This window comes from Ursus americanus, chromosome 25 (genome assembly GCF_024610735.1).
Source record: "Ursus americanus isolate L20-20 chromosome 25, mUrsAme1.1.p, whole genome shotgun sequence".
Taxonomy (NCBI): Eukaryota; Metazoa; Chordata; class Mammalia; order Carnivora; family Ursidae; genus Ursus; species Ursus americanus.
The window spans coordinates 12049048-12076250 of NC_142151.1; the positions used below are offsets into that span (position 1 = coordinate 12049048).

General features: G+C 40.6%; 1 protein-coding gene across 2 annotated transcripts; it reads right to left on the reverse strand.

The window, feature by feature from the left end:
- Window positions 1–1741: 1741 nt before the first annotated feature.
- On the reverse strand, window positions 1742–26523 carry YBX3 (Y-box binding protein 3). 2 transcript variants are annotated; one of them, XM_045781155.2, is made up of 10 exons: window positions 26042–26523; window positions 22214–22277; window positions 21133–21166; window positions 18593–18682; window positions 15669–15791; window positions 11821–12024; window positions 6381–6478; window positions 4480–4651; window positions 3747–3846; window positions 1742–2308 (listed from the first exon to the last, which is right to left on the reverse strand). In XM_045781155.2, the coding sequence occupies exons 1-9, from the start codon at window positions 26298–26300 to the stop codon at window positions 3781–3783; spliced, it is 1110 nt and encodes a 369-aa protein (XP_045637111.1). In that variant the 5' UTR covers window positions 26301–26523; the 3' UTR covers window positions 1742–2308; window positions 3747–3780. The 2 variants fall into 2 exon arrangements, with proteins under 2 accessions (XP_045637111.1, XP_045637113.1); XM_045781157.2 differs by lacking the exon at window positions 11821–12024 and having other exon boundaries at window positions 26042–26441.
- Between the last annotated feature and the right edge of the window lie 680 nt (window positions 26524–27203).

The following is a 27203-nucleotide window of genomic DNA, read 5'->3' on the forward strand; positions in this document are numbered from 1 at the left end:
ACATAGCCGGTAAGAGGGCTGACAAAATTACAGATAGCTGTACAATTGAAATGCTGTGCAGACAGTACAAATGATGAGAGGACTCTACCTACACTCGATAATGGGACAACAGTAAAGATAATTACATGGGCAAAAATGTCAGTGCCAAGTGTGTAGTGTTAAGACATTTAAAAAATGTTCAAAAGACTCCACAATAAAATTGTTTAAAATGAGCAGGAAAGGTGGGGGGCAGTTAGAATACCAGCAGAGCAGTAAATTTACCATAGAATTTTAAAAACAGGTCTATCTAATGTTTGTTTTTAGAACAACAATTAAAATCCCTTCCCCCTCCCTGAATTGCATCAGTTTGCCAAACACACACAAACACACACACACACACACACACACACACACACACACACGAACGTAAAAGATCTGAAATTTTTTTTTTTTAAAACATACTACCTGGTTGCCTTGAGGGAATCAGAACTAAGATGACATTTCTTCATAAACTACTTTATACCTTTGAATATTTTTGCCTTGTGCAAAAACCCAACTTTGATTTTTTTTGAACTTGCAAGGCAATACGAGTTTCTTGAACCTCCGCTTTCCCTCGCTTGCCATTTCTTTTTTTTTTTTTTTAAAGATTTTATTTATTCGACAGGATAGAGACAGCCAGCTAGAGAGGGAACACAAGCAGGGGGAGTGGGAGAGGAAGAAGCAGGCTCATAGCGGAGGAGCCTGATGTGGGGCTCGATCCCATAACGCCGGGATCACGCCCTGAGCCGAAGGCAGACGCTTAACCGCTGTGCCACCCAGGCGCACCTCGCTTGCCATTTCTTAAATAGGCCAGCACGCACGTTCCCTGCCTGCAGTCTTTTCATCTGGTGTCTCTGCCTGGAATGTTCTTCTCTCTAAATATTCAAATGGTTATTTATCTCACACCTCATGAATCCATTTACATACTGTTATCATTTAGAGATCGCCCCCCTCATTTAAAATAAAGGTACCTCTTAAAATTATTCCAATCTTTATCCTTCCTACCATGTTTTTCTTTTATAATATTTATTACCATATGACATTAAATTTCACATTTGTTTAGTTATTCTCGATATTGACTCACTAAAATGCAAGCTCAGTGGGACTACATAGAGTCTCTTGTTGGTTTGTTCCCTCCTAGCCGCCAGAATAATGCTTGGCACAGACCTAGGCTAAACATGCATCTGATTTAAAGGACAAATAAATCTGAAAGGTGCAGTGTATCTGAAAAGTAACTACATAGCACTGACGTATACTGTAACATTTCTCAATCTGAGGGCACCATCTTCCCTGGGGGAAGAAATTTCTAGTGCAGTTGGAAAGGGGCCCCTCTTCCTCTTTTCTGAAAACACATGTAAACATAGAACACGGCAGTTGGTGTTGAAAACCTCAGGCTGCAAGTTCAAGAAGGTCAGAACTCTTAACTCCTTCATTTATATAAAGAAAACTGTTCATCGAAATGCCATCACGTCACCTCAACGAGTATTACTCAAGAGATACAGAGTACCAAACGAAGCATGCCTACTGCGGAACTCAGACAAGACTTGTTCATTCCCAGCACCTTCCAAGAGGAATCCCATGGTCTCGAGCTCATACGCCTACATTTATCAAACAACACTAATGCACCTTTACATTTGGTTCTGAGTTTACGATTATGTGAGTAAAGTGGTGTGAAAAGGCAAAACATATGCTAAGATAGGAAAACATACTCCAGTCATACACCTTTTCCTTTCAAGGGTAAAAATTTTATTTTTGAGGAACTTCGTACTGCACCTTTTTAAAGAGTTACATAAGAAAGCAAAAATGTCATCCTCCCCTCATCCTAGAAATAAATAAGAAGGGCATAAAATTTCTTTTTAAATCACGACACTTGGAAGTTTAGCACCAGCATCCAAAATGAACAAAAAAGGAAAAAAAAGCATTTACTATATATTTCAGATTTCTTTGGTTGGGGTTCTCCCCATGCGGTATTAATATTTCTTCTTTCAATTCATATTACCAAAACAGTAAAAACCAGGAAAAAAATATAAACCTAGTAGTTGCTGAAACTGGGGAGGTTGCTCTCTTGTCTTTTGTGCAGGCATTCCCGGGATCTCAGCTTGCTAGAAAAATTGGCTGACATTGTCCTTTGTAGTTGTCCGTTTCATAAAGAATAATAGTAAACATTCTAATGTCCACATCTTGGTTATCAGTCTTCCACATTATTGCTTGGATGTTTCTTTGGTGTTGGTTAAGGTCACGGTCTGCTTTATGTTTTATTTTTTTCATGGTCATTAATTCTTTAGGTCACCTGGAAAAAAATTAAAACCAAACTTAGAGTGACAAAATGACCAAGAGTTAAACAATAAAAAGGCAAAAATGTACTTCAAAAAACAGTATTTCAGAAGTTCTTAACAAAATTTATCCTTGCATCTATAAATTTGTAAACTATACATTTAATAAAATGTTTTTTATAAACCAGAACATTCAGTATGTGGTAGTAAAAATTTTATAAAACTATATAAAAGAAAATTACCATCATGAAGCCTTTTCAAATAAATGATACTACAGCATCACTAATTCTTCATAATCATTTTAGTGGCTGTACAATATTTCCCAGCATGAATATCCCCCCAAATTGAGCCCTTTCCCAATATTAGATTATAGGTAGTAGAAATACGTGTTTCCCTGTATTTTGGATTATTTCCTTAGAAGACCTAGAAATAATGTTACTAAGTAGAAGGTTACAGCCAAATGACGAGCACAATTCTGAGTCAGTTAATGCAAGCAAACTTAAATAGGGAGTTTAATTCTGATATATTGTCCACGAAACCCAGAGATAAAATACAATATTCCCAGCACGGCATATGTCTACCTGACAGAAGGCTGTGAGTTCAACAATCTTTTTTAACTAAAAGCTAATTCTTTATTTAATGAAAAGGGCAACAACCAAGAAATACTCCAAAATTAAGTCCCAGGAGTTTCTAGGTAAAAAACCCAGAATGAAAACAACTAGGACTTCTAAATTCCTCTAAGAGTGGCTCTACAGTTGGGTCAGTCTTTCTAGTTATATTTCTACCTACATCAAGTTTCCAAGGTCTTCACCAACAAGAAAGCAGGAAATATCAATAAAGACAGCAAACTGACCTTTACTGAGAGGCTGCGCTTTACCACGCCCTGGTCAAGCACTGCATACCTGTTCTCTCCTTACATCTCCACAACAACCCTAGTGAGTCAGTCTAGTGGTAGCCCTGTTTTATCAGCAGCAGACATTGCTGCACTAGAGGATAAACAAGCCGCTCGGTACCAGCCAGCAAATGAGCAGCAGATCCTATACTGAGTACATAAGCCTCTCTGCTCTCACACATTATACTGCACCACCTCAAAATAAAGTATGCTGGTTATCGAAGGGAAGAAAAAAACTCTCTTAAATTTATTCTGTAGACCAATCTTGTTCAAACTGGCCACTAGGTGTCACAAAAGCAAAACTTCCAAAGTTTTCTTTAGAGGTATTAGTATTAAAAATTGTCTAGAAAAAAAATTTGACTATTATTAACTGTCAGAATGTTTACGCCCCCAAAAACCTAGCAAAATGAGGGCAAATCCCGTATTTAACCACTAAAACTACTCTTTCTCCAGAATCCTAAAGGAAGATGAGGGGTCGGCCCAGAGGAACCACAGGACTAGTTCAGGCCAGAAGTCAACAATACTTACAAGAAAATATCCCCTCAAGCCTTGGGAGCTCTTACCTGGTGATGGTGATGGTGCCTGGGGAGCCTGGTGTTACTCAGCACTGCTCTGCTCGGTGGCCGGAGCGGGGTTCTCAGATGGCACTTCGCCTGCCTTGGTCTAAAACATGAAACAAAACCACAAATCAGAAATTAGTCAAACCAGATGACGATGGAAAGTTCAAGATGAAAATGTCTCAAAAGTTGGAATCTTGCTGCTTATGAAGGTAAATCACTGTGCAAAATTAACTATTCTTGAGGAGTCAAAAATTAGTACCACAGAAGAAAGGCCCATAAACGGCAACTGAACACCACCACTCGCCATAACAAGTCTCTGATACCCAATTGCTTTCAATACATGCTTTAGAGAGGCTCCTCTCTAAATGCTGTCCTTTGTTCAGAGAACCCTAAACATTTCAATTCTGAATCTCCACTAGTATGCGTAATTCTTTCAGAGAATGGTAATTAGTTGAATTCAAATATTTGCTTTGTGTTATGTATAGGGCATTGTCTCTCTCCGTAATATATATTACATAGATATAGGTCTTAAGCAAAATATATTAAAAATATATTATCATTTATAAATATATAGTGTTAAATATAATATAAATGTTATTATAAATAACAGTTCATATAAACTGCTATAAATTGTCAGTTACCAGGTTATCAAACCACTCTTAGGATGCAATACTAAATAGGGTCTGACATGATTAAGGATGATGTGGCAACATCCCCTTCTGCTGTCTGAATTTACCTCTTTGCCATCTTGTGAAGGAGCATTAGGAGGACGGGGGCGACGCCGATAGTTGTACGGGCGCCGGTACCCACGGCGAGCAGATGGCTGGTTTGGACCATTGGCCGCTTGTTGGTTCTCTTTATCTTCAGCCTCGCCAACAGCTGGGGCAGGTCGGGGGCGAGGAGGGCCTCTAGAGCAGAGAACACGAAAGAAAAGAGCACAAGTACAACAGGACAGGGGGCCTCGAGAATAATCTTTATTTTTTAAGATTAAGTCAAGTGATCAGTCTTTATTGCTAGAATTATACACAGGTTAATGCAGCAAATAGAATAGAGATTTTTGTGGAAAAACCCTATTTTTTCCACTATTTTCCCTCTTCATCTGAATACCTATTTGTAGGACACATACCATGATCCTGCCAGGCACTTGACAGGCACCGAGGATAGCAAGATTTAAAAAGAAAAGTGGTGCCTGGTATCTGCTCTCCTTGAACAGTTTAGTGGAGACTGGGGGATTAAACACGGGGGAAACTAACATTACTACGGGCCAGAGCCTGTGCTGGCATGTTTTTGTGTTAAATATTTCATTTCAGTGCTAATTCTGGGAGTTGGGTTTATAGCGAGAAAACCAAGAGTAGTGTAGAGAGGATAAGTATTTGAACCATAGGGAATGCTTTTTTTTTTTTTTTTTTTTTTTTTGACAGAGAGAGACTGCCAGCGAGAGAGGGAACACAAGCAGGGGGAGTGGGAGAGGAAGCAGGCTCCTAGCGGAGGAGCCTGACATAGGACTCGATCCCAGAACGCCGGGATCACGCCCTGAGCCAAAGGCAGACGCTTAACGATTGCACCACCCAGGCACCCCGGGAATGCTGCTTTTTATAGGTCGACAAAAGTCAAATATAATTTTCCCAAGATCACGCAGCCAGGGACTGACAGAGCTGGAACCTACATATACCACTGTCTCCTTTCTGTTTTCGTTAAGACATTTCTATGAAGTCTTGTATTTTTGAAAGTCCTTAGTGATTAATCATTAGGAGTGATTATGTCTAAAACTGGAATGAATGTTGTGAGGAAAAAGGACACAGAGTGGTACAAATCCTTTCCCAAAATAACAGACTTACTCTCTTTTCAATAAACTCGTAATGCCAAACCTCAAGGTGGTATACTTTTTTCACTTACATCAAGGACCAGGGAGAGGAACAGGAAGGCTTATGATATAAAGAGCTTTAAAAGGCTCTTAAGGAGTCTAGCCCAATTCAGACTTCACTAGGGATAAAGCACAAATAACCTACCCCTTCACTAAAATGAACACCACTGGTAGTAATGATGTATCATGTTTACTGAGGGCCTACTATACCAGGTACCATTATCTTAGGTTCATCAGTACTTTTAAAAATTGTAAATTATTCTTTAATGTCCATCTTAGAGACCTAGTAACTGAATCTGAAGTGTCCAGGAACCTCCGAAAGGAGACACAGGTACAAGGTGGGAATCTTAACACAATCTGATCTGTAGCCTGACTTAACACCCACACTGCCTTCGTTATCAGAATTCAGTATCCCATATACTTTCTTGGCGCTCACTTCTTCCTCCATTTGTAGCTCTACCACTGAATTACCCATCAATTAATTTACTGTTTATTTCATTAAATATAATAAAAAAATTAAGTATTAATTCATACCATATGAAAGTTAACAAATACAAATAATAGTTTGGTATAGAGATACCTAAATATTTTGTTGGGTAGGGGGGAAATGTCCCACAGCCATCTGAAAGCATACTGCAGAGTTCCCCCAAAACTTAGGATGCAGCCACTTCTAATGACATTATAGATCCATGAAACAGGCCCACAACAGTCTCATCCACTATATTGCTGCTCCCAAGTACTTCAATTGGTCATTAGTGAAAAATGTCACATACCTCCGGTACCTTGGGCGGTAAGTTGGATTTCGATGAACCGGTCCCTGAAGTTGTGCCCCCTCTGGGACTCCCTCCTTTATCTCTCCAATCTCACCAGCCTACAAGAAGGCAGTGAGAGCTGAAAATGAATGTCATACTACCAGATAACAGAGACACAGAGCCCACAGTTGCATTCAGAATTTTTAAGTAAAAAGATGCTTCATTATAAAGCCAAGAACCGTCAAGTTTAACAGTGAACAGTTTACTGATTTAGATCTTCACGAACGATAGCAAAGAAAAACTCATTTCCACTACAACAGTCTCTTGCCTATCACAGAGCTCCTTATTTTATAATACTAACCTAACATTTTGAAGTGTCCCACTCATCCATTAACAAAAAAAAAAAACCCTACATTGTAAAAGGAAATACAATGATACACTACATTTGAGCAATAAGAATCTTCTCCACTTTTCAAACTCAGACCCACTGATTCTACACAAACAGGGGTATCCCTCCAACCGTTAATGGTTTCTACATTCAAAGGTTTTCCCACACCTCTTAAATACACCTTCACCTCTGATTTCTTCCTTTCACCTCTTTGCACTATTTTAGTATAACCTTTAAAAAATAATAAAATTACACTTTCTTGATGGTAACTTTAAGTTGGGGGTATAAAATTCATTTATTATGAAACTTCCAGAGAAAGAAATGACTAAAAACTAATAAGAAAACCCACGAGACATCTCTGAAATTCTTTAATAGAGCCATATCTCAACTTTCTTTTTCTCAACACTAACATCCCTCACTTCTCCCTATTTCACTAAGAGAAGAGAAGCAGGCAGCAGAGAATTTCCATGTTCTTTCACTCTAAGATCTGCCCACATACCTGCGTTTGCTGTACTCTTCCCCTCTCTCCTAACCCTGGGTAAGCGGTTCACGCTCAAATCCAAAGCCAACTCCTCTCTCACCTCCTCGAACACTTTGACTCACTATCCCTCCTCCCCTTCACTGCATAATTTTCCCTCTTCTCTATACCCTCATTTCTATCCAGGCATATAAACAGGCTGAAATAGCACCCATCCTCTGCAATGCTTAAAAAATCACAAGCTTACAGAAAAGTTGGAAGTACAGACCCTAATCCTCAGGCCCCATTCAAGCTTCACCAGTTGTTCCAATAATGTCCTTGACAGCAGGAAGACCCATGCAGAACACACACCGAATTTAGCTCTTTGCCTGGAACAGTTCTTCGATCTTTACTTGATTTTCATGACCTTGACACTTTTAAAGATTATAGGCCAGTTATTTTATCCAGTTTGGGGCTGTTTGGTGTTTCCTCATGATTTAGCTTATGCATCTTTGGCAGAAAAGCCACAGAAGTCACACTGCATTCTTCTCATTGCATCCTGTTGGACGGCACATGGTTTCAATTTGTACCGTTACTGACAATGTTCACTTTCAGACGTAGTTAAGGTGGTATCTACCAAGGCTGCTCTGCTGCAGATTTACTCTTTCCCTCTTTGAAATTAATGAGGATTTTGAGAAGTATTTTCAAAGTCTGTAAATATTTCCCTCCTCACCAAATTCTCAATATATTCATTTATATATTTATATCTGTACAGACTCATGGTTTTCTATTTTATTCAATGAGTTATAATCTGTTACTATCATTACTGGCCAACGGGAACCCTTTCAAGCTGGTTCGTGTCCCTCTGATATGTCTCCAACATTCTTTGAGTACTTTCTTGCTTTTTGGCACAACAAGATGTTCCGGGCTCATATTGTACTTTCTCTGGCCCAGCTCTGAAATCAGCCATTTCTCCAAGAGAGCTTCTTTTTATTGGAGCATGGTATTTAGAAATGAAAAATTGGGGACCAGGTATGCTCAATGTTTTCAGGCCACTTCTATAGACATAAATAAGACACACATATGCTAATACGTATCTATACATATGCAGTATGATTACACATATACATGTTGTGTATGGGGGTGTGAATGTATAGCACATTTGACTTGCCCCTCCATAATGGCTTTAGGAGTAAGTTGTTGGGGAGGGAAAGGTTAGGGAGGCCAGGAGAGAACTCACTAAATGTCAAAACAAAATCAAAACAAACAAAAACCTTGCCCTGACGCCATATCCTCCTCCAGCTACTGCCCCATTTCTTTGAGTTTCTCTATAGACATACATATAAAAGAAAACCACCACCACCACCACTACCACAGAAACCTCAAGGGAGAATATAATACCTTTTCTTCCCCACGCTTTGCTCTCTTAAATTCATTCTAACCAGACTTTTGCCCTTACCAGACCACTAACCTCCAAGTTACCAAACCCAGTATCAATTCTCAGCCCAACTTCCTCTGCTTAACAGCATTTAACAGCATTTCCTTCTTGAAATATGTTCTCCCTATCTGGTCCTTCTTCATCTTCCTCATCTTGCATTGTCAGTCTGCCCCAGGACTCAGTCTTAGGATCAATTTTCAACCTACATTCATCTTGTAGTTAATCCCATCCTGCACCAGGGCTTTTACTATGTCCTTATGACTCCAAAGTTTCACCTAGTTTTATTCTGCCCCCTCTCCCCCCACCCCGCCCCCGATTCCCTTGGGCCTCTGTCCCTGCCATTCCCTCTGCCATTCCTGGCCTTTCCCAGTACCTGAAAGATTTGCTCTATCACTTCATTTAGGTCTCTTCTCAAATATGACCCCAAAATACGACTTTGTCAACCACCTTATCTAAAATGACACCTTCCTAACTCAAGCCATGGTCTCCCTCTCGACTATGCTTTATTTTTCTGCCTACTTCACATCTCCATTTGGAGGCAAAATTTAATGTGGGGAGGGGGAGAGATCTCCTGATGATTTCCACCTTTCCCCCAAACCCGATCTTTCTTCTGTCTTACTGTATTTGTTTAAATCAAAAACCACAGAGGTATCCTTTATCCTCACACCACATATTCACTCCATTATCAAATGTCGTCACTTCTGGGTTTAAAACATTTTCTAAATCTGGCCACTTAGCACACCTCCAGTGCTAGCATTCTCATCCACGCCATGACCAGCTCTGCACGGGGAGATTACAGCAGCTGGTCTCCCTACTTCCACTCCTGCCTCCTGTGGTCTAGCTTCCATAAATAGTCCCATGAGCTCTTAAATATGTATCCTCCCTGTTTATATCCCTTTACTGGCTTTTGGTCACATTCAGAGCAGGTGAGCAGTCCTTATCAGTCTACCAGGCAGGCTGGATCTGCTCTAAGATACGGCCCTAATCTCATCTCTGGCCCCTTGCAGCCGCGCTCACAGCTGTCCCAATCATACCAGCCTCCCTTTAGTGCTCTGAACAAGCCAAGCTGCTTCTTCCCTAGGAACTTTGATTCACAAAAAGCAAACAGAAACAGCAATTAATATGTATAAAGGATTAGAATTTACTCGAATGGTAAGATGGGAAGAGCATCGGCAGAGACTGAGTTTAAATCAAGCTCTACAACTTCCTGCCCACGCAACCTTAGGTAAAAGTTGCCAGTTTTTAAAAATATTCAAATCTCTTCATTTGTCACAACACCAACAAAAATATGGAAACCACTGCCAATTTTATAAAGCTACAGGAAGACTGAATGAGCATTGATTTCAAACATCTGCCACTTGGTCAATGCCAAATAATTTATACTCCCTTTTCTCTATCATATACTTCTTTTCTCAAAGACTCAAATAGTTGCTATTAGCTCAGTAACCAGTTCTACTTAATTCCCAAGTGAAAATTAAATTAAAATTAACCTAGAATATTATCTTTAAAAAAATATAAGTCATTTGGTCACTGATGTATCATGCTATATATGTCCTTTGTACATAAGGGAAATACTATTGTCCTGTATATTATCATTTTTTCCCTGTTGTGTCCAATAAATTTCAGTATTTAGTAGAAAATATTTGCAAAGACTTTTCTATTTGACCTCAATAATTTTAACATCCTAGAGATCTCCCTATACTTTTAAGCCATTACACTGACAACCTTGAAGTAGCCTACCTGCATGAAAGAGTTTCAGGGATTTTCATTTGATGCTGTTGATTGCCTTAAGCAGATTTCTTTAGTCAATGAACATCCAAACATGGTATGTATTAGAAAGATTGTAAGGAAAAAATGTAGAAGGAATCTAAGGACAGCTTTTATTTCATATATGGAAAGGGTAAGAGATTCAGCTCAAGTTAAAACAACTATGTGCAATTATCAGAATAGGCATACATTTCTCAAAATTAGTTTTCAAACAGCCTTGTGCAAATGCTGCTCTACATAGCACTGAGGAATCATTTTGCACTGAACCTTCAATTCCTAAGATGAAATATAATTTATTTTAAAAACATAGAAAAAAGAATCTTCATGTTCACAAAAAAATGATACATACGGACGTGCTAAATACTAAGAAAGATTATTTCAGGAAAGTACAACTAATGCCCTAAAAATAAATGTGTATTACAATCTCACTGACTCTTCCTGTTCTCATTTCCTAGAAGCCCTGAGTGCTGCCCTAAAGAAACCTACTATGCCTCATGGACCCAATCTCTCCATATATGCAAGTCTACTTGTTATTTTTAGCACATTCGTCAGGGACAGCTGTTAAAGAGTGGAAGAGAAATAACAAGAAGCAATGTAGAAAGAACACAGTCATGCATGACAGGATAGGAGATGGGTAGCAAAGAACAGACTGAACATAGTGTTCAGTCAAAACACTTAGTGGAAAAACAGAAAACAAAAACCAAGGACACGAAGAGGAAAGAGTTATAGCTAGTGATAACAAAGATGATATCCTGTCCCGTCTTCCAAGTTTCCTGGGAACTGTGAAGTTGGTACACGTTTATTAATTAAAGGTCAAGTTCACAATAACGTATCAGTATTTTTCAGTAAAAAAGGAGAAAAACTAATCAACAATCTCCATGTCTACATTAGGTTTTCTTAACAATTAACTCCATCTCATAAAAATGAAGGACTTTATGAAGATTTTATCTATCCTGAGGCAGCGTGCTAAAATAAAATCTTCACCCTTGATTTAATCATCATAAATCCATGGAAGAGGTACCTTATTATCCCCCATTTAATGGATGAGGATTAAATTGGTTTCCTTGAAAGCTCACAGATTCAAGTCGCAGAGACAAGATTCAAATCCAGGTCTGCTGACTTCAGAGTTCAAGCTCTTAATGCATAACCATCTGTCGCTCTAAACTATACGCTAGTCACCAGGGTGCCTGCCCAATTACAGGCATGGACGCTGTGGTTATGCTTTTGGTAGTTACTGGAATGCCTGCTCTGAAAAAAGCACCCTAAAGGCCTTGCCTCAGCCTTTGTAGCATCAGGAAGCCACAAGCAAGGTTTGATTCCCGGCGGCTGGTGTTGGAGGAGGAGGAAGAGGAGGCAGAGGAAGGACGGAGGGGTGAGGACTGCTGAAGACAAGTCCCAGGTGCAATTTTACCTGCATTCTGTTGGGATGGGGAAAGACCCGTGAGCGACGGTCAAAGGTCTGTCCCACGTGGTAAGGCGGGAAGCGCCTCCGGTACTGAGGGCGATACTGGGGGCGGCGCAGCTGACTCCGGGCCCCAGAGAACTGCCCGTCAGTGGCAGGGGGTTCAAATCCTTCACTGCTGCCGCTCCCTTCCTCCTCCTCCTCCCCAGCGTACTAGCAAGCAAAGAAACAGAGATTCAGAAGAAGTTTCAGCAAGGACAGAACCAAAGACTACCGCTTAGGATGAGTATCACCAAAAGAAAAAAAAAATCTTCCCAAAAAGAGTAATTCCTTCTATTATACAGACAAAATGCACTTAACCCAGGTTATCATGTGATTACCGGGGATAAACTACATTAAGATCAAAGTAGATTTGTGCAGATAAAATATCAAGAAGCAGAAAAGCAAGAGCAATCAATCTGTAATGAATTCAGTAGTCATCTAATTAGAATTGGTGACTGCCTGTTGATCAACCACCCGAAAAAACCAACTACAAGGTTGGTACTAGTTAGCTCCACCAAATATGTATCTCCCAAATTTGCCACCCACTGGGGCGAAGTCAGGACAAACCAAGAACAAAAATACTTTGTGGTGTTCTCAACGGGTTTGTCCCTAGCCGGCCTTCTAGCAGCAGTCTCACAGTGTGCACAGGGTCTCCGAAAACCTTTCCCAGTGCGGGTGGGTACTGAATTCAAACATTCTCGTAACACTACTAAGACACTTATTTGCCTTTTCCCTCTTATTCTCTCATGGGTATGTGGAGGGGCGCCAAAAAGCTACAGTGACATATAGCCTCTTAGCTGACTAAATGCAGAATGAGATATGAAAATCCAGCTGGCTTCTCTTAAACCAAATATCATAGATTTGCAAAAATATAAAGCAACATCACTCTTCTCAATTTAAAAACATAGTTTTCATTAAAAATGTTATTTATATTTATGTGTAATGAGCTTATTTTAAATCAATTAAATATCTTTTAAACGGCTGCTCTGATTGTTAACATAATATTAATAGATATACACACACATAAACAAAAACTCTGGGATTGTCGATAACATTTAAGCATATAATGGGTCCAACCAAAAAGTTTGAGAACCACTGACTTATGGCATGATTCTCTTCATATGTTTTGAAATAAAGTTTTAATTGCAGTTTTATAGTAGTAAGTAACAGATACAGGCAGTTTCTAAATATAGGCCTTATTAACGAAGGAAACTATGGACCTTATTTTTTTCCCTATATTTAAGCTACCACATCACATACTAATACTTTATATTAAAAAAACAAACAGCCAAACATCCCTCAAAGAATTTATTTCAAATCTTAAAGGACATAGATCTGCAAATGCCAAAGGAGCCAAGAGAAGTAACTATAGTTTTAAAAAATGAATAAATTAAAAACTAATAAAATAATGACCCATTTCTTTTGGAGGTGAGGATATTTAAGATTTAGAACCCTCCAGAACCAACCACATGGGCAACTAAATTTCCAAAGAGGAGACGTTTCAACTATGGCCTCAACTAGTCTAATTTCAGAAAAATCAAGCCATCTTACACTTCATAAAACCTGAATGACACAATGTCCGACTATATAAAAACATACCAGCATAGAAAATACATACAAAATAGTGTGAGACTGCATAAATTATTCTTCTTATTAGGCTTTTCTGCATCTTTTTTGAGTTTTATACAGCCAAATCTTTCATTAAGAGTTTTATAAAATAAGAATAATGGCACTGCCATTGCCAGACATGCTCTTTCCAGCTAAGGAGAAAAGTCTTTAAAGTAAAATTTCTTGGGACATCTGGGTGGAATTTCTTGAGACACCTGGGTGGCTAAGTTGGTTAAGTGTCTGCCTTCGGCCCAGGTTATGATCTCCAGGTCCTGGGATCATGACACACACCAGGCTCCTTGCTCAGTGGGGAGCTTCTCCCTTTGCCTGCCACTCCCCTGCTTGTACATTTACTCTCTCTCTGATAAGTAAATAAAATCTTTAAAAAAACAGAAGAGAAAAGAAAAATTTCTCACTAAAGTTTTTCTACCACTTTTACTTCTGAATTAACCTAGTAATCAAAATACAGTTGGCCCTTGAACCATGTGAAGGTTAGGGTTGCCAACACCCATGTAGTCAAAAATCCATGTATAACTTTTACTTCCCAAAAACTGAACTGACGGCCTGTGGTTGCCTGGAAGCCTAATGATAACACACAGTCAATTAACACCCACTTTATGTGGTATATATATATATATATGATATTGTATATTCTTACAGTAAAGTAAGCTATGGGAAAGATAATGTTTTTAAGAAAATAATAAGGGAAATACATTTACATTACTGTACTGTGTTCACCAAAAAAATCTGCAGGTAAGTGGACCCACACAATTCAAACACGTGTATTCCAAGGGTCAACTGCCATCAAAACTAGAGTTCTGTGAATTCTGATGAACTTGACAAAGTTAACTTGATATAATAAATGTTATAGTAGCTCATTCCTACTCCCCACCCCCTGAGCAGGTTTTTATTAAAAATCGAGTAGGATAAGCAAACTATGGGTAAGAAAATAACAGAACTAGGGGAGGGGGTGGGGAGAATGGGTGAAATAGATGATGGGGATTAAGGGGTGCACTGTGTTGAGCCCTGGGTGATGTATGGGAGTGTTGAATTACTGTATTATACACCTGAAACTTATATAACACTGTATGTTAACTAACTGGAATTAGAAACTTAAAAAAAAAAAAGTAAAATAGAGACCAGTAAAATAAAAAAAAAGAGAAAAGAAAAATACAGAAAGAGAAAAATAAAATGTCAACTGGTATCTGATAAAAACCAATTTGGGCAGGTGTTAAGATGACAGAATGAAGAGGGAAAGCATTAAGGTAAGCAGAAAGATATAAACCTAGTAAAGCTTAGGGATAAATCATTCTCATTCTGCAGACATTTTATTCTGGTGAGATTTTTCAAAAGGCTTCCTTGGATAATATACACAGCCACAATCTAGTGCTCACAGAGCATCTTTAGTTTTATTCTATAGCGCCAATCCCAAGTACTAATTCTAGAAACACCAAAAAAAAAAGACTCAAATTGAATGGGATCCTCATGACCACAAATGAATGCGCTTCTTTTTGGATGCCTTGAGAGTACTTTAAATTGAGCCTTCTAGGTAAGCTGCAGACCCTTGTAAACCCTTTCACCTGGACTGGTACCAATCTAAAGAACTAAAAATCTGGAGAATTACTTACTGCTTCTTTACTTTAAAACAATGGGAAAATGCTATGCTAAATAAAATAGTTACTTAGTCAAGGCAAATTAATATTTCTGTGGTCAATAGTGTTTTTTGCCTATTCCCCAGCTATTCCTCATTCTCCCTTGCCAACCAAACACATTTTCTTAGAGGTCAACAGTGCTAGTGCCAAGAGATGAACAACAGCTTTATACCAATCATGGAAATCCCATTCCCCTTTGCCAGTGAATGCCACATGACTAGGTTCTGGCCAGATAAAAGAGCCAAAAAAAGAGAAAGCCCTTTTGACAACCCTAGCACAGCCTATCTTAATTAAGCCTTCTTGTTAAAAGATAATTGTCTGTTACTTGCAGCCAAATTCGTACAAACTGATACAACTTCTGAATGGCAAGTGTCCAAAGAGACCTTTGGCTATGGAAAAATGCTGGGCACAAAAAATTTCCCATCCAAAAAAAAAAAAAAAAAAAAATCATTTTGTGCTTCCAAGAGAAGATACATCTATCTGCTCCAAGTATGTATACTTAACTTTAGATGTGAGAATTTTTTCAATCACTGTTTAGGAAGAGAGACAACATACATTACGGGGAGGTCCACGGCGTCTGCCATAGTAGCCACGTCTGAAACGGCGCCGATCAGCAGCATAACGGCTCCCTTCTACAGGAACTCCATCTGGTCCAGTCACATTGGCTGCTTCTGCACCCTGAGAAAGAAAACAAAGACAGCCTCAAAATTAAAAAGAGCTGAACTAATCCCCCCCCCAAAAGAAACAGCCTTGGACAGTCAGAATGTTAAAGACTGGCAGAATGTACTCACATTTCCTATCGCGATCTCAAAAACACACCCAGGTATTAATAAGGTGAGCAAGATGCTTGGTGTACTGAATAAAAGGCCGTTTCTTTGCTCACACAACCTAAACTTTTCCTTCTTGTTTGGTTATACTAAGTACAAGAGCAGGATGTACCTCTTTAAAAACATAAACTGGTAAATATAATGCGATTATAAAAGAAATAATGCTAGACCAGGAAGAATGTTCCTCAGTGGAAAATAACTGAGACGTTATCTTAGAATAATGTTGAAACTGGACGCTTGGGTGGCTCAGTCAGTTAAGCGTATGCCTTCAGCTCAGGTCATGATCCCAGGGTCTTGGGACTGAGCCCTGAGTCAGGCTCAGCAGGGAGCCTACTTCTCCCTCTCTGCCCCTCCCCCTGCCTCCTGTGCGCGCATGCGCGCGCTCTCTCTCTCTCTCTCTCTTTCTGTGTCTCAAATAAATAAGACCTTTATTTAAAAACGGAAAAAAAGAAAAATATTGAAACCTGTATGATTCTAAAAGGCAATAAGAGAATAGTTATTCACGGGCTCAAGTGGGTCTGTCCAGCACAGGTGTTGTGAGGGGAAACTTCTCCCATCTTGGCAGCAACAGAAAAGAAGGGTCCTTGATTTAGCAAGACATAGCTTCCACAAATGTAGTACCACTTTAGACCTTCTTATTATCGTTGAAACAGACTTAGCGTTCTTATTCTCATATGGACAGATAAAATAATGCTTCAAAAATATAAAAAATTCAGACGAGATTCAAGAATCTATTTCACATTCTACATCAATTTGTAAAACCTCAAGTTCTGAAAACATATAGAGGTAAAAATAACCTGGCAACACAAAATTTTCAGGGTTCAGTGGGATAACAGAAACCATAACAGGTCAGCATTTGCTGGCAGATGATTTGAAACTCCAGGAGATTTCTAAGACATCCTAGGGAACACATCGGTAAAAAAATGATTTAAATTTCTATATTAAATGCAGTAATTTTTCCTCTTTTAACAGAACAGCTTGAGAGCTATTAAGAATGTGGACCATGGAATGCTGCGTATGTGGAAAGAGCACATACACAGTCGTTAACTAGGCACGCACTCAGTTTATAATTCAGCTACCACAATTAGCTACCATGGCAACTGTACCATATATAGTTTTAAAATGTTTTTATTCTTATTCTAGATTGTTTTACGATATCTATAACAGATTATCGATTAAAAACACAAAGGACATTATTAATATTGGAACAAATATATAATAGTATAAAAAAAGCTCTGTAGATAAATTTCAAGATAATCCATTAGCTTCTTGTATTATTCTTCATCTGAACAAACTTGTTACACAGTCTGCGAAGATACCTCTGACTTTTCAAAATCCAAGCCAAAGAGAAAACACAGTGATTATGTTAAATCTGAATCTTTTTTGGGGTGCCTGCATAGCTCAGTTGGTCAAGAGTCTGACTCTTGATTTTGGCTCAGGACACAATCTCAGGGTTATGAGACTGAGCCCAGCAATGGGCTTCACGCTCAGCAGGGAGTCTCTGCTTGAGATTCTCTCCCTCCCCCTTCCCTGCCCTGCCCCCCCCACCCCCGCCGCCGCCTCGTGTGTGCATGCATGCTCTCTCTCTCTCTCCCCCAAATAAATAAATAAATAAATAAATAAATAAATAAATAAATCTTTTTTAAAAGATCTGAATCTTCTTAGGGTGCCTGGGTGGCTCAGTCAGTTAAGCATGTGCCTTTGGCTCAGGTCACCATCCCAGGTCCTAGGATCAAACCCAGTATCAGGCTCCCAGCTCAGTGGGGAGTTTGCTTCTCCCTCTCTGTGTGCACATGCATACACTCTCTCTAATAAATAAATAAATCTTCTAAAAAAATTTTTTTGAATCTTCTTTTGTTGAGGTTAAAACATTCTTTAATGTGTATTATTTGTGGAGAAGTGCTTACAAATCACAGCACGGAAATTTTATGCTTATAAAAAAGAAATCTTGGGGCGCCTGGGTGGCACAGCGGTTAGGTGTCTGCCTTCGGCTCGGGCGTGATCCCGGCGTTGTGGGATCGAGCCCCACATTGGGCTCCTCCACAACGAGCCTGCTTCTTCCTTTCCCACTCCCCCTGCTTGTGTTCCCTCTCTTGCTGGCTGTCTCTATCTCTGTCAAATAAATAAAATCTTAAAAAAAAAAAAAATTAAAAAACAATTAAAAAAATAAAAAAGAAATCTTTTTCTCCAAAGCAAATTTTATCTATTTTTAATATTATGAAAGTTATGGGTGCCTGGCCGGCTCAGCTGGTAAAGCATGCAACTCTAGACCTTGGGATCGTGAGTTCAAGCCCCATGTTGGGTACAGAGATTACTTTTAAAAAATACTATAAAAGTTAAATTTTAATCTACACCTGAATATATATTTAGTACCAAAAAGAATATCTCCTTTAAGTTTTGAAAAATTAGCTTCTCCCTCCATAATTGAACAGTGTTCATCATTTATTACATGAGAAATTAAAATGCCCTTTTGTAACAAGTCAAAGCATGTTTATAATGATATTCAACGATCAAAAATTTTCTACTGAAAAGTCACTTCTTCCTGTCAAAAATCCAAAGTAACGTTAATTCAAAAGGGGCTAAGACACCGTTTATTATGCAAGAAAACCATGTGCCTGCATGCTTTGATACCCAACCACAACATTCTCTCACCTTCTCTCCTTCGACCACATCAAACTCTACCGTTTCTCCGTCTCCTACACTGCGCAGGTATTTCCGTGGGTTATTCTTCTTGATGGCAGTCTGTCGAGAGAACAGAAAATTCTAAATGAAGTAAACCTCAATATTGGCCACAGATTTCGCCTTTCAAGTTTATTGTGTATATTATTACTTCTTAAAATTATCATTCTCCCACTAACCTGGATCTCCAAAACATACAAAAAACACTATAAAACTATGTTGCATGCTATTTTTTCATTCTATCTTTTGAAATTCTTCTTGATGGGTGGGTTAAACACAATGTTGAGTTACTACACACTTCTGTTACAACGTCATGATATTGGATACTATTAGTTCCCTCGAACTTAAGCATCTAAGATTCAGACTGAACCTCCTCCATCAGTGGTGGGGGGGGTGGGGGGGAATGCCTTCATGAAGTCTTATGTAAACACACAAATACACATTTCAGGTAGAGAAGTTTCTATAGACAAGAGAAACTGCTAACCTCAAGAGGAATTGCAAAATATATGAAGGAGAGGAGGGATGAAGAAGAATAGAAAAAAGGAATTTAAAAATGCCAGAGGGATAAATATTTTCTGATCGAATACACAAAATTACTTCACGAATGAAACATTACTGATAATCATAATCTGGCCTCTTCCCCATATCCCCCCATTTTATGGATAAGAAAACATGAGGCTGGTCAGTGATTTAGCTGAAGACCTAAAGATACAGCCTGGTGGGGAAAGTAAAGGGGGAGTGGGTAGGGGAAATTCATATCCCTGCACTGTATCTATATTTATTCAGAATTTTCCCCATCACACCATTCATATCTCACTCATCCCTACACATTCCCCGATGATGCATTAAAAGGTTAATGAGGATGTTATGCTGCATGAGACACCAGCACCCAAATACCTGCCCATGAAAAGGCCTCCCTTTCTCAGGCAGTGGAAGGGAGAAAATAATTTCTGCAATGAATTCCCATTTCTTTAGTTGGTATCTCTAAATAGTTAAAGGGGCTCCGAGTTTCTGTGGAACTAGGTCAACCTTATTTTATAAAGCGATTAGGCATGTGTAATCCAGCCCTTCCCTTACTCTGAGTGGGAGGGAGGAGGGAAAAAAATGAGCCAATAGGGCAGAGACCTCACCCACAGAGGAAGAAAGGCAGCTCAGGACAGGATATATGCACCCGCAGTTAGAACATTCAGCCATTCCAAAAACAGCCCCTCCCTGCCGGCTCGTTCCCTTTTTCCTGTTAAACTGGGCAGGCCTCAACACATTGAGGTGACTCACCACACAACCTCATGGGGGCTGGAATCAGGTCATATACTTGCAGGCTAATGATGCTGGCGACCAGTACAGAAACTTGGGAGGTCCTTTTACTGGAGCAGTCACCAAACACAGAGTTCTTTACCCAAAAGGTCTATTAACTTCTAGGTATTACAAGCAACACTTTCTTTCAGTCTGTTATGACTTTAAAAGTCATTGTATCTCAACAACGACAGCAAAAAATCTATTCAGATTATCTAGGTACAACTGATATATATCCAGTCAAGCAGAAATGTCAACAAGAGAAACCACAACCAGAGAGCTTAATCTTAGATATCGCCAGCTCCAGTCACCACACCCACCTCAAATTCAGACAACCCTGAACAGAAGGAAACTAAAACATAGACAACCAGATGCTTGACAGAGCCCTGCAGGTAAATGCACTGGTGTGAGTACCTGGCTCTATACTTTCTTATTATATACTAAAAGCTCCCCCACATATTTGAGGCAATGCACTGAAAATTAAATATACAAAAAGAACAAGGGGGGGCATTTCTTCTTTTAACCAATATTGCAAAACAAGTCCAGGATACACAACGGAATAAATAGCATCCCAGGCCAGGAATGTAGAGAAAGACAGACACCAGTAGCAGAGAAGCCTGCATTCCCCATATTTTACCCATTTTCTACATTTCCTTCGAATCCAAGGGAATGTGGACCTTTTGACCTGGACATGTGCTAACCATGCCTCATCTTAAGAGGAGTGAGGACTATCCTGGGAATTGGGGAGTTTTCTCATGACTTGGATACACACACTCTAACCATCTGCTTCACTGTGCTTTATTTACCTCCAGTCAGAATTACTCTGGTAGAAGGGCTTGAACCAAGACCCACCCAGGCAAAAGCCAGTTCCAGCCAAACACTAAGGAGGAACCATAAAGTCAGGAAAATAAGATGCTAACATGGAAACAAAATTTTGTGAAGGCCTCAAAGGCTTTAAAAATCAGAAACTGGTCTGATTATTACTCCGTTTGAATATTACTACAAACATAAAAACAAAAAACAGTTAATATGATGGGACAGAAGAGTTTATCTGCCAATCTTAAAATGTGGAAGTGAGCTCCCTTACAAAAATAAAAATCACACTAAGAATTTAGAGTAGAATAATAGTTTATAGGACTTCATTTTGGAAAAGAGACAACAGCAGACTACAGACATCCCTCTCCTCACGTAGCAAATATAACATTTATTACCCCTCTTACCTGATGTACAAATACATCTTCTTTGGTGTCATTTCTGTTGGGGGACAAAAAGTTCACAAATAAAAGTACTAGGTATATGGAAAAACTTAAAAGAACAGATGTTTTTATGAGTTTAGATCCCACGACTTTAAAAAGACAATATAAATTTTTGTTTATCCTCTCAACTTAATTCAGATGCCTGGAATCAGTCCTTGTGAAAAACTTCCAAACCTGCAACACACCGGTCTTATTCCTCCTTATTACCGGAGTGCTTCGATCCAAGTGTACACATTCTACAGAAACATCCCTTCCTTCTCATCTCCTCCTAAATCACGTGGAATGTAATCAGAGCCCGAGATTTCCCTCCCAGTAAAAGCAAAGCAAGACAGTTAAAAGGACAGGGCACAGCTGTGAACTAGGCTCTCCTTACACTGAAACCTAAAACAGCACCCCCCCATCCTTCCTGCCCTAACTCACCCCCCACCCCACCAAATCAGATAAGGAAGAAATTAAGAAATTTCTTGGGGGAGGTGAGGGCATAGAAAATGGCAATATCATGTAAAAACATCATCATACTCCCAACAGCCTGCAGTTGTGTTCTCGTTTTTATATGGTTAGAAGTTACCTTCGTTTAAAGAAAACACTACACTTTCTACACAGGACTTGGGCCAGACCTGGGTTACAGATCCAGCTCAATTACTCACTAGTTGTGTGACCTTAGGAAAGTTGCTTAACCAGTCTAAGACTCCATTTCTCCATCTGTGAAATTACGGATATGGTCCCAATTATTCTAAGGCCCTTCCCATTTCTCATTTATCTCCTTCACCTTTTTTCTTTTAACGACTGAATTTTATAAAATACGTGATTTATCAGTATTCTGGAAGTGCGTTTTAATTAATATTTAATAACCAATAGCTTAGAAATGAGAATGTTGACAGTGCTTACAAATCTTAAAACTTACGCCAGTTATCAATTAAAAACAAAACAAAACAAAACAAAACTTACATAAGCCATTTAAAAAATATGGTAAAGGATTTATAAACTACTGGTGCCGCAAAAGTAAGCATGCATTTAAAACATGTACAGAGATACACACACATACCGATTTATAAATCCATATCCATTTCTGACGTTGAACCATTTGACAGTGCCAAGGACTTTGGTGGCTAAAATAAGATTAAGCAGATAAATTAGTATCTGACCTACAAAGAGATAAAGCTCGTATCACTAAGGTCTTGATAGCATTATATAAAGTCTAAAGATACCTGAGGAAACCATTAAAGGCTTAATTCTAAAATATATTCGGAAAAGAAAATGGAGCAAGGGAAGACATCACAGGAAAGTACTTTTCAGAAGACTAAACCTCTTTTCCTGTTAAACTTTTCAGTAAAGTCATAAGATACAGAGTGGTCCTAAGTTTATACAATTCTGCAATAATTAAAATTGGGAAACACTGTTTAAGGAAAAAAACAAAAATACTCTTTAAAATCAAAGTTTAAATGCTGAAAAATTTTCTAAGAGCAAAAGAAAGGTCACAGTGAAAAAGAAGGTAGGTAGATGAACAAGGTTAGGTACCAATGACCCTAACACATCACTTTCACACTTTAACATAAAAGGCAAACTTTGGTAAGTGATACCTAGCTCCTGCAAAGCTACTGTTTTGTAGCTAATCTACAAAGACATAAAGTAACTTGTCTAGTTGCCAGATGGGGGCCTATCAGAGGAGTCAAGAGTAATAATAGAACTGATGCTGTCTCGATCCCAGTCTGTACTCACCACCGAGACATGATGTAACAGGCCTTTCCAAACCATAGTGATGAATTTGGGCTTCTGTTTCATTGTTTACCCTACTCTCTGCAGTTGGTGAGAGTCAAACTCAGCATTTTTTACAAAATCCCCCTCTTTAACCTGATTGTCTCGACTTTCCATCATGAGTAGGACGATTTCTGTACAACACCAGACTTCAACAGAATTCAAGAGAAGGAATATAAACAAATAATATGGTCATATAACTTGTACTTCAGAGATTTATATGTCAGCCATCAAGCATGACTTGAGAAGACTCCTTTGAATCAATTGTGAATGCTAAATTCAGAACCTCTAGGAAATGCCTACATCTAAATTCAGGAAATACATAAAGCAATTACCAAGACTCAATGAAACAGGAAATATGACAATAAGAGTACAGTTTATAAAAAAAAAAACAAACAGCTTAGTAGAGAATGAAAGTAACAGCATTAATCCATGATACATAGTTGATAATTTCCAAGGATAGACAATAAGAATTCAGTTTTTAAATTCAAGACTAAAATAGTAATTAGCACTTGCTTTGTTGTGGGCAGATGCTGTCCACAGTTTTGCTATATTGATATGCTTAAGGAAGGACTTTAGCTCTCTTTGTAAAAAGAAAAAAAAAAAAGAACAACTCATTATGCCTCCAAAGTCATTCAGCCCACCACTGACAGGGCAATTTCCAGCTCTATGTCCAAGTAACAACCATCTCTCCAGTTAAGAGACTGAACCATTGGAATCTTCCGTTTTAGGCCATTCTAATTAGAGCAACAGGTCAAGGAAGAAAAAAAAAACATGTACTAGATCTAAATATACACAGAAGAGGCTTATTTTTGATGAATCATATGTTTTTAAGTCACACATTATTTCAAATGACAGGCTTTTTGTGCCTCCTCTCATTTGCCCCAAAATTAATGACCTGGGAAAATATAAAGATAGGAACTCTTTGATTCATTTTCATATAGTTAATGTCTAGCACTGTCAAAGGAACAATCTTGATTAGAAAGGCGACGCTAATATAATAGGAAAAAAGATGAAATTTTCAAGTCTAACTTCAATCCAGGCTGAAGGCCATTTTTACTTCCCAAAATAGTTTTTTAAAATGTCCTAATTCCACAAATATACCCAACAATGTCACAGGATTGAACATTCATGCACCCTCTTGCTTTAAAACTGTAAACTCATTCACATACACAGAGGAAGTGGGGGTACAGAGAAAGACCATATGGCTTCCAGGATGTTTATCAGGAGAGTTTTCTTTCACTCAGGTAAGCTACTTTCTCTGGCCTATGGCTATCCACTGAAGTTAAAGATTGTTCGCAGGAACTAGTATGGGAGAATCCAAAACCAGAATTCCATTTCAGTCAGCACTGTGCCTGGCACATTTTAGGCACCCATGTATTTGCCTGGCAAAGGGAACGAGATGGCAGAACACACTGGACAGGGACAAACAGTGTCGAAATGTCATGTAGAAGGCTGTCCTTCATTTTAAGAGTTGGAGTTACAGTGGAAAGATGAAAGACCTCCAGAACCATCACCTGGGATGTGGTAGAGGCTTAACAGCAGCTGGTGGTTAAGAAAAGTTAATTTATCTGTTCCTTTCATCTTTAAAGATATTTGCTTCAGCTTCAAATCCAGCAGTTTAGATCCAGAAGGGTGCAAGGATCAAGTGAAAACCTGCAAACCTTCCTGTATACAAAAACAAGTTACAAATATTAAGAATATACCTAACACTGCCTTGGATAACCCAAGGCTGGCTCTCTCGGGCATTTTGCATGGAAGTGTTCCCAGAAACGCCTGTTGGAAACACTACCGCAATACAACAGTGACTAGACTGAAGTAACTTTTAGTCCAGCAAAATGAGGGCAATTTTGTTTCTTAACCTACACAGGTTACATTTAGCATATTGTCCCCCAGTAACTGAGTAAAAGCCCTGGAAAAAAACAGGACTCTCAAGGGGGGCAACACGGAATTTTATTACACTTGGAATTTTATGACACTTTCTTCACGTTATTTCTTCAATTTTCTAGGCAAGGCTCAGAGAGATCAAACACGCCCCACCCAAAACACTGGAAATTGCTATGAAGCACCCTACACCATCTCCTAACTTTCCTGTTTAAAAAAAGAGAGTGAATGACATAGGCACACACCCTTCAGAGAGTTTATTCACCACCCACCTGCTTTGTAAACCCGCTTAAAGTCTCACACAGGGCGTTAGTTCAGCCGGGAGAACGCTGAAACAGGCGACAAAACCAACAATGACCACAGAAACCCTTTCTACTGCTCTGCCCACCAACCTGAACGTCTCATCTTCACCATCTGTTTTCCTAAGTTACAAGTCCCAAGATAAGGATGTTTTGAACAAACGTCATACCCACCCTATCGACCAAGTTTTTTCAGCTGCTGCACCAAGCGCATTCCCACAGTCCGGGAAGAAGACAACGCGTAAGCGACTGGTAAACACTGAATGGTTCTTTGCAGCAGTGGGCAGGGGGGGGGGGGGAGGGAGGGAGGGAGGACGTGGGACCGAGACCCAAGTTTCCCGGAGAGGATTGCAACACCTCTTAGCCGGCATGTGGCCGACAGAAGCATGGCGTCTTTCCCGTGCCCATGTGGGAAGGGCGTCCGGGACAGACACCTGAGCCTTCTCAGCAAGAAGCCTTTCCACCTTGCCCTCCCTGTGCCCCTAGCCCCCACTCTTCCCCGAAGGAAATCCTCCCCTCACCCAGATCCCAGGCGAGGACTCCACAGTCCCCGTCCCACGTGTCTGTCCCTCCCCTACATCCATCCCTACCCTGGGTCCCCCCTCCCAGACCGTCGCTCCTTTCCTCTTTGGACCAAGGGATTTGCCACTACGGGATGTGTGACAGTATCCGCACCTAGGTGACAAAAGTTAAGACCCCAACTTGCTGGCCCAGGACCAGCAGAGGCGCGCAGGGGGCAGCCAGGAGCGCAGGGCGCCGCGCGCTCATCCGGGAGCCTCTGCAGGGCGGCCGGGCTTCGGCCACAGGCTCTGGGGACGCGTCCTGTCACTCTGCCGCCCCGGTGGGACCTGCAGCGGGAGATGCCCCCACGTGCTCGGCCGCCCGCGGCCGCCGCCCCACTCGGAGCAGCCCCCACCCTCCGCGGCCTGACTCACCGAGAACTTTTTTCTCCGCGTCTTCACTGCCGGCGGGGGCTGAAGAGGCGGGGGCCGCGGTGCCCGTGGCTGCGGGGGCCGCGTCCCCACCGGGGTTTCCTGCGACGAGGGCGGCGGGCGCCGGGGCCGCGGCCTGGGACGCGCCGCTGCCCACCGGGCTCTTGGGCGCGGGGTCCTGGGGGGCCGCGGCGGCCGCCTCCGCCGGAGCCTGCGGGAGGGTGGTGGTGGTGGTGGTGGTGGCCTCGCCCGCCTCGCTCATGCCGCCTCCTCTGCTCTCACTCGGGCACCTCGGTGGCGGTTGGTCGGCGGTTAGCGCGGCTGGTGGTCGCGGCGGCCGGGGCTCGCTCTCCGGGAGGCCGGTGCGGATCTCGCGGCGCAGGCGGCGGCGGCCGAGGTGGGGTCTCGCGGCGGAGGCGGCTCGAGCTCTCGGGCTGCGCGCTCGCTCTTGGGCTCCTCGCTCGATCTTACTGCCCCAAAAATGGCCCCGCACAAGTTTTTCTAGGCGGCGCACCGGCCGGGGAGGGAAGGGCGGGCGAGGGAAGAGGGTGGGGAAAGTTGGCTTCAGAGTTGGGCACGACTCTCATTAGCATTTAAAGGCGCCCGATGCCCTTTCCAAGCCACTAATCCGTCCGGGAGTGGAGCGCAGAGGCCGGGCTGGAGAGTCGAGGGAAGCGAGGGTAACTCTGAGCTTTGCATTGCAGTTCGGACTTTGCTGAGCAGCAGGCGCCGCTGGCCCTTTGTTGGAGCGGGGCCACGGGGCTCCTTCCTCGAGACATCTAGACACCTGAAATTGACCTTTGGGCGAAGTAAAAGAGGGGCTGCAAATTACACGGCGCTTCTCTCCCCCAGACACTTGTTTTTAAACCCTTTATATTTATTCATTCAACGTTTATGAAGTACTAGAAACTACTTCTGACACAACAATTAAGAATGAAACAAAATCTTAACTCTACTTGGCTGCTTATTCCTAAGCGATAACTTACTGGTGATTTTATCTATAACCCACAGGTAAGGAAATTGAAGTGCAAACGTCAGAGAATCAGTGTAAACATCGGAGTTTACGCCAATTTAACGGCAACAAATAATGGGCTGTTAATGTGTATTTAATGCTATACTTGGGGGAAGAAACTGAATAAATTCACATCCTACCTTCTGCTGTAGT